Source organism: Cucumis sativus, unplaced genomic scaffold (genome assembly GCF_000004075.3).
Source record: "Cucumis sativus cultivar 9930 unplaced genomic scaffold, Cucumber_9930_V3 scaffold54, whole genome shotgun sequence".
In the NCBI taxonomy this organism is placed as follows: Eukaryota; Viridiplantae; Streptophyta; class Magnoliopsida; order Cucurbitales; family Cucurbitaceae; genus Cucumis; species Cucumis sativus.
In genome coordinates, this window is record NW_022279554.1 from 329414 (window position 1) to 346248 (window position 16835).

General features: G+C 37.4%; 1 protein-coding gene across 3 annotated transcripts; it reads right to left on the reverse strand.

Moving 5' to 3' along the window:
- Positions 1-730: 730 nt before the first annotated feature.
- LOC116406002 (E3 ubiquitin-protein ligase UPL6-like) lies at positions 731-16399 on the reverse strand. 3 transcript variants are annotated; one of them, XM_031889711.1, is made up of 9 exons: positions 16172-16399; positions 15998-16084; positions 15734-15874; positions 15421-15546; positions 15074-15172; positions 14665-14732; positions 1821-1901; positions 1122-1195; positions 731-825 (listed from the first exon to the last, which is right to left on the reverse strand). In XM_031889711.1, the coding sequence occupies exons 1-8, from the start codon at positions 16193-16195 to the stop codon at positions 1123-1125; spliced, it is 699 nt and encodes a 232-aa protein (XP_031745571.1). In that variant the 5' UTR covers positions 16196-16399; the 3' UTR covers positions 731-825; position 1122. The 3 variants fall into 3 exon arrangements, 2 of the variants coding, with proteins under 2 accessions (XP_031745571.1, XP_031745572.1); XM_031889712.1 differs by lacking the exon at positions 731-825 and adding an exon at positions 832-1016; XR_004219087.1 differs by lacking the exons at positions 731-825; positions 1122-1195 and adding an exon at positions 2770-2859.
- Positions 16400-16835: the final 436 nt, after the last annotated feature.

A 16835-nucleotide genomic window follows, 5' to 3' on the forward strand; every position in this document is an offset into this window, starting at 1 on the left:
ATGGTATCAAAATGCTCAATTAAGTAATACGTCTACTAACGAACTTGAAAACAAAACACATCACACTAAAAAAACACAAACATCCCTTTAACCCAACAGAAGCAGCTCTTTTTACCCTTGCACTCACTATCACATTACTATCATGTTTGTCAAGTGTCAAACTAACTCTTTTAAGTTATTTAGTGTGACACTACAAAGTTATGAATACCATAATCTTAATTAAAACCTTTTAATAAACAAATGCCAAGTTACTACTCAACAATGGCAAGGAATTCAAAAAACATGACAGCTATCCTAATTGGTTGAAAATGAGAAAAAGAAAGTTAGCCAGACAACCTGTTTGGACTACAAAGCCAGCAGATACGATTCCTCAAATTTGACCATTCACTCTCCATACTCCACAAGTCTTCAAGCACATGATGCTGCCTTCTTTCAGATGAGCAACATCATTCCGATCTTAACAGTCAGAAGAGCAAATCAAATCAATCCTAGTATATTCCCAAATCACAACTAAAAAGTACAAACATTACAAAATAAAACATGCAGCGATATCAACAAGCATTCTGATAAATAATTAGCCAATTAATTGACATTACAAAATAAATAAAGAAAAAAATCATTGGAAAGATCACTGCTTAAATGAAATTTGAAATATCTCCCAATAGTTTTGATCGGTTACCCGAGTTGTGAGAGTGATCGGTTGATATTGCGTGCTTCCTTCAAGCGCTCCCACAGCTGCACCTGTTAGCTTCTGCCTCCGGAACCAGGTAAATCAATAAGATTTATTCTACTTGTTTTAAAGCTACTTAAACCATCTGCCAGTCTCTGCACAATAAAGTACTAGTCAGAAATGTACCTTGTCTCATACTGAGTTACTTTTTCACATGATTTTTGCTAGCAGGATAAATTAGTTTAAGCTCTAGAAGGAACCAACTTATCCCCTTAAGGGAAACCAAAACAAATAATTAAGAATAATGAGGATACGAAGTGGTCCTCGAGAGTAACCAGTTACAAACCTAATGAAAAAGCAAGATACAATTGTTATATTTTTGAAGTTCAGTTTTTCTTTAAGCCAACTTGAGACAAGAAGTAACCAACTGATGTGTAATGAAAATACTCACTTCAGAAATTTCTTTTGGTTTTCCACTGAGAAACTTTTGATAACTTCCCAAAACATCTCAATGACATAATGCTCCTGAAAGCATGAAATAAAAATTCAAATTCCGAAGTTCCCACATTTGGTTTTTCAATCCAGCAGAAGCATTAAAAAAGTGAAGATATTTCTCCGTTTCCTATCACAAATTTCTTGATCATGGTTGTGCCTGACCAAACAGAGCATTACAAACAATACAAGTCCAAAGTTTGTTTTCATAGTCATAGAAACATAAGAGAGGACTAGAAGTCTGAATAATGGTAATCAATTTATCACCCAGTTTCAAACACTAATACAGGCATATACATTGTATGAATTCGAAATTAATTGAAAAATATTAAAAAGAATCTAAACGATGACCAACTCCCTAAACTCCAAAGACTTCAAAACCATCTCCCAATTACCCGGGTGAGATCTTCCAACATCATCTACAATTTTGAAGTTTAATTGACTTGACATCACAATTCCGATTGCACTACAATAAATCTAGTATTCGATATCCTAAACCAAGAATTGTTCAACCTCCAAAGGAAGATTAATTGTAACTAATCTTCTTGCAAGATTTCAAATTTTCAAAATTTTATCGAACACAATATGCAAAACAATTACGCAGAAAAGAAAAGAAACAAAAATACATATATAGAAAAAAGTGTTTAATAGAACTTACCCTATGATAACCACTTGAATAAGTAGTATGTGTCCGTAGGTCATCAACATCCAAGCTGTCCAGTGAACCTGATATTGAAAGCTGAAATGAAATAGACCAGTCAAAGACAGCAACTCGATTTATCCTGGAACCACAAAAAGACCAGCAACAAAACTTCATAGTATTTAGCCATTGGTCCATGATTTGACCTAAATTAGGGTTCTCTTTATGTTTTTCTTATCATTTCCCATCGCAAGGGAATTTTTTTTCCCACATCTTTTTCCCCTTACAAGGACTTCAGTTGTCACCACTTAGAGTCCATGTAGGCTAAAAATAATCTAGTTCACTTTGTTTATTTCTCAGATTTTAATGATTAGTAAAATTCTGCCTCTACACTTTTTACGAGCATTGTGCCTCTTCGAAAATGAACAACTTGAATCTTAAGGAAGACTAGTTTCCTTATCCAGAACCTGAATCTTCACTTCATCAAGGAAACCCACATCTATTCCTTCAGGTGAACTCAATAAGGAAGACCCTGATGCCTCTAGGGTTTAGGCTTTGGTTGGTTGCTGCCCAGATCACAAGATCAAGTGTACTCCTAATCATTCTAGGTTCTTGCTTTAATTAGTTTAGTGTTTCACGTCACATGAAAATTAAAGGTCGACAATGGCACATTATCAAAACTACTAACCCCCTCCCCCCTCCCCCACCCACACACCCACACAATAAGAAGAATAAAAATGCAAATCTAAGTGCTTAACCCTACTGACTTTGTATGGTCTAGGAGAAAAAATGTTCCTCCTTTAACATACTTCTTTCCCAAATAGTATAATTAATACTAGCATGAAACAGGATTCAAGGCACATGAGGCAGTTGATGTGCAATGATAAACGAGTCATCAAGAGATTATATAACAGCAAAACAGCCTTTTCATGCAAACCACGTTACTATCTCAGTGAGTTAGTGATACCTGGAATTCATGCTCATTGAACATGTTGATCCATTCTTTCTGTATAAGCTGCTGAATCCCTCTCAAAAAATGAGAACTTTGCTGTCGTATCTGAGGAGGACATGTTTTCAATCAACATTGGAGTAGGGAGACACATTGGATAAACAAGGGACAAACTATGCTGAAAGTTCAAACGATGATTGGCAACAAGATGAATGAATGTGATGACATTTTCACAGGTGACACGACGGTTTTTTCCTCCAGGAAGTAGCTCTTCTTCAATTTGCTTTCCATATTCATTGTTTATAATAACAAAATATAGCTCTAGTTCAGGAATGTCACCTTCATAATTTAAGATAAGAAGTGAGAAAAAGATTCTACCAGGATACTAGATTGATCTAGATCATTGATCAACAGGCTAAGTGTGGTATCAGCTAAAAGTGATACCAGGATACTAGATTGATCTAGACCATTTTTCCATCGCATTAATCTATTTGTTTCATTTTTACACCTAAATGTTTAAAAGAATTTCAACAATTTTTGTAAATGCTTTTTTTTTTTAATTTAATTTATCAATGCCTTTTACAATATGTCAAAAAGGTTATGATCAGAATACATCCAACTTTTAGAAACATAAAATAAAATCTGAAAAACATATAATTTTATTTATTATTTTTGTTTTCTTTGGTAGAAACAACTTTAATTAATTTATTCCACACAATCTGTAAAAATTGAGTGAGGATATGAAATTGTTAATACACAGGATGGGAGTGATGGGAAGTGCTTCAAAAGGATCCACGTCTAGTGAAAGAATGATTACGGACAAGGGAAAGGGAATAATGAATGAGGAACAAGTTCAAGAAGAAAAAAGTGAACAAAAAACTAACCCGGTGGTGGATGAGGGAGTTGGAGTACCATGTGCACCAAATATCCGTGAGATACCCCTTTTTGACATGAGGCTACGAAAACTGGAGGTGTCGATATTTAAAGGAGAGGAAGAAGAGAATGTGGATGGATAGCTACAACGTGTGGAGCGCTATTTTGTGGTGAATATCTGACGGAGAGAGATAAGTTGGATGCGGCGGTCCTGTGCTTGGAGGGGGAAGCTTTGGACTGGTATCAATGGAAGGAGGATAGAAAGAAAATCGGCAGCTGGACAGAATTCCGATAGCTTCTGTGGGCCAGATTCAAAGCGTCCGACCAAGGTCGTGGGTTCAAACAGGCCATTATTCCCAATTCCAAAAGATTTGGCTGCTGATTTGTCTATGCAAGTGTCTCCAGTAGAAGTATTGGGAGTTCGCAAAACAATAGAAAAGGAGGACAACTTAGAAGTTTTGATCCGTTGGAGTGAGGGGACACTTGAAAGTGCAACATGGGAACAAGCTGCTCTTATTCAAGAACAGTTTCCTGAATTCCACCTTGAGGACAAGGTGGCTCTTTGGGGGGCGGATAATGATAGACCTCCCATAGTAAACGTGTATTCCCGTAGAGACAAGAATAGGAAGAAGAAAGAATGATTGAGAGTTAGTTGGTATTTTTCTATTTGTGTGGGCCCTTAGGAATGTGTTTGTTAGAGTGGGGCCAAGTATTTTGTTATTTCTGTGAGCAATTACTTAAGTGTCTTGAGTGGGAGGGTATGGGTATCTTTTTGGACATATGATGGAATTAAAGAGCTCACCTGTCTTAAAATAACGATCAGGCATCTGATGTCCTTTAACGATAGTGGCTTCTCCTGCTCATAAAACTCCTCATTGTCAATTATTATGAGCATGTGCCTGATTGATAAGGAAAGAAGTGATCAGGACATGCCGAATCTTATAACATACCATATAATTATATAACATCAGATGAGGAATTAAAGCGAAATTCAAAAGTAGAGGAACAGGAATAAAGAAGATAATCTTACTTGTACACAGGACAAAAAACAGCCAAAGGTAATAGCCAACCAGGTGCATCTCCTGATAAATAAGCCAATTTCTCTGAAAAGGATGACCATTTTTTATTCTCGTGGCACTTTTTAATAAAACTCCAGAGTACTGGAACTAACTCCATTCTGTATGCTAGAATAGTCATAATTTTTTATGTCCCACACCAAGTTGTACTTAAAAAGATCTTTTCAAAAAAAATCTATAGAGTTTTTTTTTCTTTTTTAAATGAAGTACATGCATGTTATGTTTCTCGTTATTGAGAAAACATGACCTTTAAACCATTACTAACGCCATTATATCCAAACAGCAAGGTACACAAACCTAGTAGAGGATGACACATGCAACTTTGTCCATTGGGTAGAGAGAGGTGTGAAATGTGAATGTCCGCCACAGTAAAGGAAGAGTAAGAATTTGAGAGGAGAAACTCCAATTGGGATCAACACGTGGGCAACAACATGGCTTCTTACCAACATGAGAACTCAAAAGAGACAGCAGATGTTCTAGAGAAGCCAATGAACTCTTGGAATGTGAATCTGCACTTTCCTGCAATAGTTTGAGTGTGAATTAGTTCTCTGAAAACACCTGCAGAGGATAATCCACGGCAAAACAGAATGTCTATAAAAAAAACCACTTGCAAGTAGAAAAAAAAGGAAGTACATTTATACCTTCCCTGTCAAAGTGATATCCCTAATCAACGCATATGCATTTCTTTCCAGGAAGTAACCAACAATTTTACAAACCCATGGGAGTTCAGGTTGTAATAAGAAAATAATTGTGTCTAACAATAGAGTTGCAGGTGTGTTAGAGTTCACAGGTGCAGCCAAAAGTTGATTCCTCAATTGGTTTCTATCAAGAACAACATCAAGTAAGAATAATTCAGAGGAAAAATAAAGACAACTTATCATATATATAAATAAGATTAGTCTGAATTCGTTAGCTGAAGGTAAAAAAACCTTTATGTCAATTATATATATCTGAACAAAATCTAAGAAATATATCACTTTTCAACAAAAGAAATATATCATATACAATTAAAGGATCATAGCATAGAAAGCCAACAAAATCAACAATGATAGATCAAACATCTGTTTTTCCATTCAAAACGTTAAAAAGGATAAGTTTTTAATAAGGAATGTTGAAATGGAAAAAACTAATTACCTATTATGGTGTACAGTCTGGATGCAAGCATATGCAAATTTCTTAACTCTCTAATCCACTAAGGCCTTGTTAAGTACATAATCCTTGCTAGCGAAAATGCTCAACATATCCCCTATATATGTAAGAGAGAGAAAGGTAAGAAAGTACTAACACTAAGAGATATGTGCTATCAATTAGAACACTTTAAGATGATATTATCAATTAGAAAACCAAGCATAAAGCAACATAAGGGAAAACTAACAAACAAGGGCACCACAGTGGTTCAGAAACCAATCAATATTTTCATTTGTCACTTTTATAATAATTTCCCAAGGGAAAATCCTCATAACAAGCCTCGTTTTCCCCCTACTATGGAACGAGGAGGATTCCTCCTCATTTCAAAGCCCTCGTCAAACTCAATGCTAAGTTTGACTGCTCCCTTCGGAGTGACAACAAGCCTTGTTTTCCCCCTAATGTGGATCGGGGAGGATTCCTCCTCTTTTCAAAGCCCTCATCAAACTCGATGCTAAGTTTAGAACGCTAAGAGTAGGTGGTTTGGTTTTGGTTAGGCCAAAAGTAAAGTTTTCTGCTAAAAGCTCTGATAGTTAGGGAACTCAACACATTCTACTTGACCGAACCAAGTTGGATCTTTGCTTTTTTATGGGATTTTTCTAATGTATATTGCATGTGTTGTTTGTTTTTTTATAGCTCTTGATTGTCTAACCTTTTTACGTTTTGCATTTGCATGTCTCTCTTTTGTTTCTTTGGTATGCAATGTGGTAACAAGGTCTTGCTAGAACCGGTGGGCTAACCTTTCTATGGTTCTAAACTTAGTTTCTAAGTTTGACTGCTCCCTTCGGAGTGACAACAAGCCTCGTTTTCCCCCTACTATGGAACGGGGAGGATTCCTCCTCTTTTCAAAGCCCTCGTCAAACTCAATGCTAAGTTTGACTGCTCCCTTCGGAGTGACAACAAGCCTTGTTTTCCCCCTAATGTGGATCGGGGAGGATTCCTCCTCTTTTCAAAGCCCTCATCAAACTCGATGCTAAGTTTAGAACGCTAAGAGTAGGTGGTTTGGTTTTGGTTAGGCCAAAAGTAAAGTTTTCTGCTAAAAGCTCTGATAGTTAGGGAACTCAACACATTCTACTTGACCGAACCAAGTTGGATCTTTGCTTTTTTATGGGATTTTTCTAATGTATATTGCATGTGTTGTTTGTTTTTTTATAGCTCTTGATTGTCTAACCTTTTTACGTTTTGCATTTGCATGTCTCTCTTTTGTTTCTTTGGTATGCAATGTGGTAACAAGGTCTTGCTAGAACCGGTGGGCTAACCTTTCTATGGTTCTAAACTTAGTTTCTAAGTTTGACTGCTCCCTTCGGAGTGACAACAAGCCTCGTTTTCCCCCTACTATGGAACGGGGAGGATTCCTCCTCTTTTCAAAGCCCTCGTCAAACTCAATGCTAAGTTTGACTGCTCCCTTCGGAGTGACAACAAGCCTTGTTTTCCCCCTAATGTGGATCGGGGAGGATTCCTCCTCTTTTCAAAGCCCTCATCAAACTCGATGCTAAGTTTAGAACGCTAAGAGTAGGTGGTTTGGTTTTGGTTAGGCCAAAAGTAAAGTTTTCTGCTAAAAGCTCTGATAGTTAGGGAACTCAACACATTCTACTTGACCGAACCAAGTTGGATCTTTGCTTTTTTATGGGATTTTTCTAATGTATATTGCATGTGTTGTTTGTTTTTTTATAGCTCTTGATTGTCTAACCTTTTTACGTTTTGCATTTGCATGTCTCTCTTTTTGTTTCTTTGGTATGCAATGTGGTAACAAGGTCTTGCTAGAACCGGTGGGCTAACCTTTCTATGGTTCTAAACTTAGTTTCTAAGTTTGACTGCTCCCTTCGGAGTGACAACAAGCCTCGTTTTCCCCCTACTATGGAACGGGGAGGATTCCTCCTCTTTTCAAAGCCCTCGTCAAACTCAATGCTAAGTTTGACTGCTCCCTTCGGAGTGACAACAAGCCTTGTTTTCCCCCTAATGTGGATCGGGGAGGATTCCTCCTCTTTTCAAAGCCCTCATCAAACTCGATGCTAAGTTTAGAACGCTAAGAGTAGGTGGTTTGGTTTTGGTTAGGCCAAAAGTAAAGTTTTCTGCTAAAAGCTCTGATAGTTAGGGAACTCAACACATTCTACTTGACCGAACCAAGTTGGATCTTTGCTTTTTTATGGGATTTTTCTAATGTATATTGCATGTGTTGTTTGTTTTTTTATAGCTCTTGATTGTCTAACCTTTTTACGTTTTGCATTTGCATGTCTCTCTTTTTGTTTCTTTGGTATGCAATGTGGTAACAAGGTCTTGCTAGAACCGGTGGGCTAACCTTTCTATGGTTCTAAACTTAGTTTCTAAGTTTGACTGCTCCCTTCGGAGTGACAACAAGCCTCGTTTTCCCCCTACTATGGAACGGGGAGGATTCCTCCTCTTTTCAAAGCCCTCGTCAAACTCAATGCTAAGTTTGACTGCTCCCTTCGGAGTGACAACAAGCCTTGTTTTCCCCCTAATGTGGATCGGGGAGGATTCCTCCTCTTTTCAAAGCCCTCATCAAACTCGATGCTAAGTTTAGAACGCTAAGAGTAGGTGGTTTGGTTTTGGTTAGGCCAAAAGTAAAGTTTTCTGCTAAAAGCTCTGATAGTTAGGGAACTCAACACATTCTACTTGACCGAACCAAGTTGGATCTTTGCTTTTTTATGGGATTTTTCTAATGTATATTGCATGTGTTGTTTGTTTTTTTATAGCTCTTGATTGTCTAACCTTTTTACGTTTTGCATTTGCATGTCTCTCTTTTGTTTCTTTGGTATGCAATGTGGTAACAAGGTCTTGCTAGAACCGGTGGGCTAACCTTTCTATGGTTCTAAACTTAGTTTCTAAGTTTGACTGCTCCCTTCGGAGTGACAACAAGCCTCGTTTTCCCCCTACTATGGAACGGGGAGGATTCCTCCTCTTTTCAAAGCCCTCGTCAAACTCAATGCTAAGTTTGACTGCTCCCTTCGGAGTGACAACAAGCCTTGTTTTCCCCCTAATGTGGATCGGGGAGGATTCCTCCTCTTTTCAAAGCCCTCATCAAACTCGATGCTAAGTTTAGAACGCTAAGAGTAGGTGGTTTGGTTTTGGTTAGGCCAAAAGTAAAGTTTTCTGCTAAAAGCTCTGATAGTTAGGGAACTCAACACATTCTACTTGACCGAACCAAGTTGGATCTTTGCTTTTTTATGGGATTTTTCTAATGTATATTGCATGTGTTGTTTGTTTTTTTATAGCTCTTGATTGTCTAACCTTTTTACGTTTTGCATTTGCATGTCTCTCTTTTTGTTTCTTTGGTATGCAATGTGGTAACAAGGTCTTGCTAGAACCGGTGGGCTAACCTTTCTATGGTTCTAAACTTAGTTTCTAAGTTTGACTGCTCCCTTCGGAGTGACAACAAGCCTCGTTTTCCCCCTACTATGGAACGGGGAGGATTCCTCCTCTTTTCAAAGCCCTCGTCAAACTCAATGCTAAGTTTGACTGCTCCCTTCGGAGTGACAACAAGCCTTGTTTTCCCCCTAATGTGGATCGGGGAGGATTCCTCCTCTTTTCAAAGCCCTCATCAAACTCGATGCTAAGTTTAGAACGCTAAGAGTAGGTGGTTTGGTTTTGGTTAGGCCAAAAGTAAAGTTTTCTGCTAAAAGCTCTGATAGTTAGGGAACTCAACACATTCTACTTGACCGAACCAAGTTGGATCTTTGCTTTTTTATGGGATTTTTCTAATGTATATTGCATGTGTTGTTTGTTTTTTTATAGCTCTTGATTGTCTAACCTTTTTACGTTTTGCATTTGCATGTCTCTCTTTTGTTTCTTTGGTATGCAATGTGGTAACAAGGTCTTGCTAGAACCGGTGGGCTAACCTTTCTATGGTTCTAAACTTAGTTTCTAAGTTTGACTGCTCCCTTCGGAGTGACAACAAGCCTCGTTTTCCCCCTACTATGGAACGGGGAGGATTCCTCCTCTTTTCAAAGCCCTCGTCAAACTCAATGCTAAGTTTGACTGCTCCCTTCGGAGTGACAACAAGCCTTGTTTTCCCCCTAATGTGGATCGGGGAGGATTCCTCCTCTTTTCAAAGCCCTCATCAAACTCGATGCTAAGTTTAGAACGCTAAGAGTAGGTGGTTTGGTTTTGGTTAGGCCAAAAGTAAAGTTTTCTGCTAAAAGCTCTGATAGTTAGGGAACTCAACACATTCTACTTGACCGAACCAAGTTGGATCTTTGCTTTTTTATGGGATTTTTCTAATGTATATTGCATGTGTTGTTTGTTTTTTATAGCTCTTGATTGTCTAACCTTTTTACGTTTTGCATTTGCATGTCTCTCTTTTGTTTCTTTGGTATGCAATGTGGTAACAAGGTCTTGCTAGAACCGGTGGGCTAACCTTTCTATGGTTCTAAACTTAGTTTCTAAGTTTGACTGCTCCCTTCGGAGTGACAACAAGCTCTCGTTTTCCCCCTACTATGGAACGGGGAGGATTCCTCCTCTTTTCAAAGCCCTCGTCAAACTCAATGCTAAGTTTGACTGCTCCCTTCGGAGTGACAACAAGCCTTGTTTTCCCCCTAATGTGGATCGGGGAGGATTCCTCCTCTTTTCAAAGCCCTCATCAAACTCGATGCTAAGTTTAGAACGCTAAGAGTAGGTGGTTTGGTTTTGGTTAGGCCAAAAGTAAAGTTTTCTGCTAAAAGCTCTGATAGTTAGGGAACTCAACACATTCTACTTGACCGAACCAAGTTGGCTCTTTGTTTTTTTATGGGATTTTTCTAATGTATATTACATGTGTTGTTTGTTTTTTATAGCTCTTGATTGTCTCACCTTTTTACGTTTTGCATTTGCAAGTCTCTCTTTTGTTTCTTTGGTATGCAATGTGGTAACAAGGTCTTGCTAGAACCGGTGGGCTAACCTTTCTATGGTTCTAAACTTAGTTTCTAAGTTTGATTGCTCCCTTCGGAGTGACAACAAGCCTCGTTTTCCCCCTACTATGGAACGGGGAGGATTCCTCCTCTTTTCAAAGCCCTCGTCAAACTCAATGCTAAGTTTGACTGCTCCCTTCGAGTGACAACAAGCCTTGTTTTCCCCCTAATGTGGATCGGGGAGGATTCCTCCTCTTTTCAAAGCCCTCATCAAACTCGATGCTATGTTTAGAACGCTAAGAGTAGGTAGTCTGGTTTTGGTTAGGCCAAAAGTGAAGTTTTCCCCCATTTTTTATGGGCTTTTTCTAATGTATATTGGATATGTTGTTTGATTTTTTTATAGCTCTTGATTGTCTTACTGTTTTATGTTTTGCATTGTCAAGTCTCTTTTCTTTCTTTGGTATGCAATGTGGTAACTAGGCCTTGCTAGAATCGGTGGGCTAACCTTTCTATGGTTCTACATTTAGTTACTAATTAAGTTTGATTGCTCCCTTTGAAGTGACAATAAGTTTTGTTAATGTCGACCCTTTTCTAAAGGGATTTAGTTCATTGTGGCTAGACAAGAGGCTTCTAACTCATGTTTGACAAGACAAATTTGTTAAAACCATCCCAGTTTCTAAAGAGAGCCTCCTATCCTTTTTTACTCTATCTAGGCTAGGTTTGGACTAAGTGCATCATAGGTAAGTCACGACAAAGCAACAAAGGAAGACAAAGCTAGAAAGTATCCATGCACTTATTTATTATACATTCAATCAAGCATTCACAACACACATACCATTTTCTCAATCATGCATTCACATCTCAATAAGAAATAGCTAAAAGGAGCTTAAAACAAAAAAGACAGCAGCTTATGCTCAAATTTCAGCACATATACTCATCAAAATTCAGAATTTCACATCATAAACCCGAGCTCAGTGCTCAAGGGTTGCCCAATCATGCTTTTTATGCAAGATCTAATTAAGCTAAGAAGGTATAATGCTCATTATTGTATGGAAAGAATTCTGAAAATTTTGAAATTTGGGCAAAATTTGAACCCCAAGTTTACACTAAACATGCAAGCTAAGCAAGCTATTACCCACACCCACTCAAAAAATTGCTTTTTCTGTCCTAAAAGCTTTTGAAAATCAAAGTAAATGGAGAAAAATAAGGGGGGAACTTTGGACTCCCCTGGAAGGATCGACATCCATGACTTTGGTTTGAAGCTTGCATGGATAAACCTTTTCATTTCCTTTTTCATTGATTATTCATCCTTGTTCCTGAAAATCAAAGGAAATTCTCTCAATTTTATATATTACTAAAATTAGGATACATATAAGTCTTAACTAGTCTCATAGCACCCTCCATTCATCTTCCCCTACACTGGCTATGGTATCAAAATTTTCAATTAAGTAATACGTCTACTAACGAACTTGAAAAACAAAACACATCACACTAAAAAACACAAACATCACTTTAACCCAACATAAGCAACTCTTTTTACCCTTGCACTCACTATCACATTACTATCATGTTTGTCAACTATCAAACTAACTCTTTTAAGTTATTTTAGTGTGACTACAAAGTTATGAACACCATAATCTTAATTAAAACCTTTTAATAAATAAATGCGAAGTTACTACTCAAGAATGGCAAGGAATTCAAAAAACATGACAGCTATCCTAATTGGTTGAAAATGAGAAAAAGAAAGTTAGCCAGACAACCTGTTTGGACTACAAAGCCAGCAGATATGATTCCTCAAATTTGACCATTCACTCTCCATACTCTACAAGTCTTCAAGCACATGATGCTGCCTACTTTCAGATGAGCAACATCATTCCGATCTTAACAGTCAGAAGAGCAAATCAAATCAATCCTAGCATATTCACAAATCACAACTAAAAAGTACAAAACATTACAAAATAAAACATGCAGCGATATCAACAAGCATTCTGATAAATAATTAGCCAATTAATTGACATTACAAAATAAATAAAGAAAAACAAGCATTCTGATATTTTTCTATTTGTGCGGGCAGCCGATGTTTACAAAACAGCGTTTCGAACCCACGAGGGGTCCTATGAATTCCTTGTGATGCTGTTTGGGTTGAAACGCTTCGGCAACATTCCAATCAATCATGAGTGATGTTCTTCGCCCATATTTACGCAAGTTGTGTTTTGGTTTTCTTTGATGACATCTTAATTTACAGCAAGTCCTTGGACGAGCATTTGCACCAATTGGCAATGGTTTTGGAAACTCTAGTAGCTCATCAACTGGTAGCCAACTTTAAAAAATGCCAATTTGCGGTTGACAAAATTGAATACTTGGGCCATGTTATTTCTTCAGAGGGGGTGGCAGCGGATCCAACAAAAATAGAAGCGATGGTTAAATGGCCAGCACCCAAGAACGTGAAGGAGCTAGGTGGGTTTTTTGGGGCTAACGGGGTATTATCGGAAATTTGTTGCAAACTACGGTTCTATTGTGCTGCCCCCTTGACACAACTGTTAAAAAAAGGTAACTTTAAGTGGAATGAGACGACCGAGAACGCATTTCAGCAGTTAAAAGTCAGCAATGATGTCTGTCCCGATGCTAGGTATTCCTGATTTTTCACAAAGTTTTGTGCTGGAAACTGATGCTTCGGGTGTGGGTATTGGGGCTGTCCTAATGCAAAATCAACGACCAGTGGCCTTTTTCAGTCAAGCTTTACCTATTACCCATAGGTTTAAGGCTGTTTATGAACGGGAGCTTATGGCAATAGTGCTGGCTGTTCAAAAAATGGCGACCATATCTATTGGGTAAGCCTTTTTGTGGTGCGTACAGATCAGAAAAGTTTGAAGTTTCTTCTTGAACAACGGGCTATCGGGGGAGAATATCAGAAATGGATCGCTAAACTATTGGGGTATGATTTTGTGATTGAGTACAAGAAAGGATTGGAAAACAAAGCGGCCGATGCCTTATAGAGATTACCACCGGTATTTGAATTGGGCCTCGTAAGTATTGTGGGCGGGCTAAACCCTTTCGGTTTTCATCGATCAAGTGGCTGGAAAATGAATCTCTTAACAATATTCGATTGTCCTTGATAAATGGACAGCCAGCTCCAGATGGATATTTGCTACAAGGAGGAGGATTCACCTAATATTACTTTATTATTAGCTGAGTTCCATAACAGCCCGATAGGGGGACATCATGGTGCATTGAAAACATATCAAAGGCTAGCAAGGGAGGTATATTGGCGAGGTATGAAAGCCCATATCCGCACCTATGTTGCTGAATGTTCCGTGTGTCAGCAAGCCAAATACTTGTCTTTAACTCCGGCTGGTTTCCTTCAAGCATTACCCATTCCGGACCGTGTGTGGGAAGATATTAGTATGGATTTTATTGAGTTTTATCCTAGAGGAGGTGTTTGAATTACCATTTTTATAGTTTAGGATTAGTTATTTGAATTAACAATTTTGTATCTTGAGTTAGTTATAAGTAAACTAACTCAACCCCAAGTTAGTTTAACAACTCTTGTAATCTCCAGCTTATAAAAAGGCTTCTCATTTTCATTAATAAATGATAAAAAAAAAAAGGCATTATACATAAAGATTTCCTAGCTTTGCAATTACAGCATCAAAAGCAATGTACAGTTCAGATGAGACTTTATTCCAGTATAGAGTAGCTCTGTAATTGCAGATCAAGAAAGTGAATGTAGCATGGAAATCCCAAATTCAACATTTGGAAGTTAGCAATTGACAATCTCATTAGTAGGCAGTGCACCCATAATAAAATGTAAGATTTTTAGAACCCTAAAAATTCAAGTAACTTGCAACTAGTCATTGTCATGACCATCAATACTACGATTAGTGGATCAGCACAAAATACAAAACAGTAAGACAGTAAATCTTTAAAAACCTTACTTCTGTTTTAACTTGCTCAAGAAGAATGTTGCAAAAAGTATATCAACAAGAGTTCCTTCAAACATGACCTACAAGAAGAAGGGTAAAACAACAACATCCTGTCAAAAATCATTTAATGTGATTGAGATCTTTTAGCATGACTGCTTGAGAACTTTTAGCACAACCGGGCAGCAACTTCAATAACAGAAAAACATGCATAATGTAGGAAGACAGCAGATTTCAAATTATGACATTGTATTTATGAATGTCAGGCGATACATTAATGTTCCAAAATTCAACCAAAGTATGGGGTGAAAGATATATAAGAATCTTCCATGATAAGGCCAAGACCAGGATATCCTTATCCAAAAAAAGAAAAAACTAATCAACCAAAGTAAATTCCATGTATGATTGGGAATTATGGCCATACCTTTGCCAAAAGAACTTCGAGGAAATGGAAAAACTGGAGATGTTGCTCATGTATCATTCCCGAACCAGGATTGGGGTAGAGCAAATGGTCAGCAATTTGCTGGATTACCAAGCAGAAAATAACTTATATTAGAAAAAATGAACAATACATACCCACATATTACTGAAATTTTATGAAATAGATTTCAAGCAACCAATTTTTATATTGAAATGTGATCTCACAACTATTTTTATTTTGAAAAGCGATTTCAAACAACTATGGCTGTCTCATCACGCTTCATGTTATCCAATAATACTACAGGATTAACAAAGCCATGCCATGCTAATAATAAGGAATGTCGTGATAACCTTAAATAAACCATACTGCACGTCAAAGGCTGCCTGTGTAATGTTCTCCATGACATCTTTAAAAATACCACCACCATCAATTCCTGCCTCCTCAACTCCAAATTCATTAACAAAAGACACACGTATCTGCATGCAGAAAAGTGAAGCAATTGACCCAACACAAACAAGAAAAAACTAATAAACAATTACAAGTAACTCTGCAACTATAGGATGCAGAAGAGGGAAGGGGTCGTTTTCACGAGGGCAAAGAAAAAGATAGAAAAAAGTAAGATAACAATTTCATTTTTCATAAATCATGGAAGTCTGAAATTACCGATCCTCGAAGATCAACTTCAGACAATGCACTCATCTGACTGAAAGCATCTTCCAATATATGATTTCGTCGAATTCTAAACCGGTTTCTGGCAAAAACAGCAAGAGATCCATTCCTTTGCCTAGCTGCTGCTAGTTGTGTCTGTGAAATGAGTTATAGAGAAAGTAACCATAAATAAAAAATATCTTACATATTTCTATAACTAACAGTCATCCAAGAAATTCAATATTGTGGATAAGGAAACCAAAAAAATAACTTGCTTACAGTGAAAATCTTAACCCTGCTAGTAAGCGGTACTAAAAAGGGAACTCGCTTGTGTATATCATTTGCTCTGGTATTTTCTATCACTGCCTACAAAGAAACAAGGCCAAGTAAATAATTAGAATTACGATCAGATAGCAGGTCGTTAGAACCAAAACATTCATTGAGAACAATTACCTGAGAAATGAAATAATCATTCATCGCGTCAGCATGGAAGTCACTGGGTGGTGTAAACTGCCGTCTATTGTTCCAGTCTTGCAACTACAACGAGACAATTTAATCTTAGTAGATCGACAAAATGATGCATGGATAAACAATCTTGGAACTTTGGACTCCCCTGGAAGGATCGACATCCTTGACTTTGGTTTGAAGCTTGCATGGATAAACCTTTTCATTGATTATTCATCCTTGTTCCTGAAAATCAAAGGAAATTCTCTCAATTTTATATATTACTAAAATTAGGATACATATAAGTCTTAACTAGTCTCATAGCACCCTCCATTCATCTTCCCCTACACTGGCTATGGTATCAAAATGCTCAATTAAGTAATACGTCTACTAACGAACTTGAAAACAAAACACATCACACTAAAAAACACAAACATCCCTTTAACCCAACAGAAGCAGCTCTTTTTACCCTTGCACTCACTATCACATTACTATCATGTTTGTCAACTGTCAAACTAACTCTTTTAAGTTATTTAGTGTGACACTACAAAGTTATGAACACCATAATCTTAATTAAAACCTTTTAATAAACAAATGCCAAGTTACTACTCAAGAATGGCAAGGAATTCAAAAAACATGACAGCTATCCTAATTGGTTGAAAATGAGAAAAAG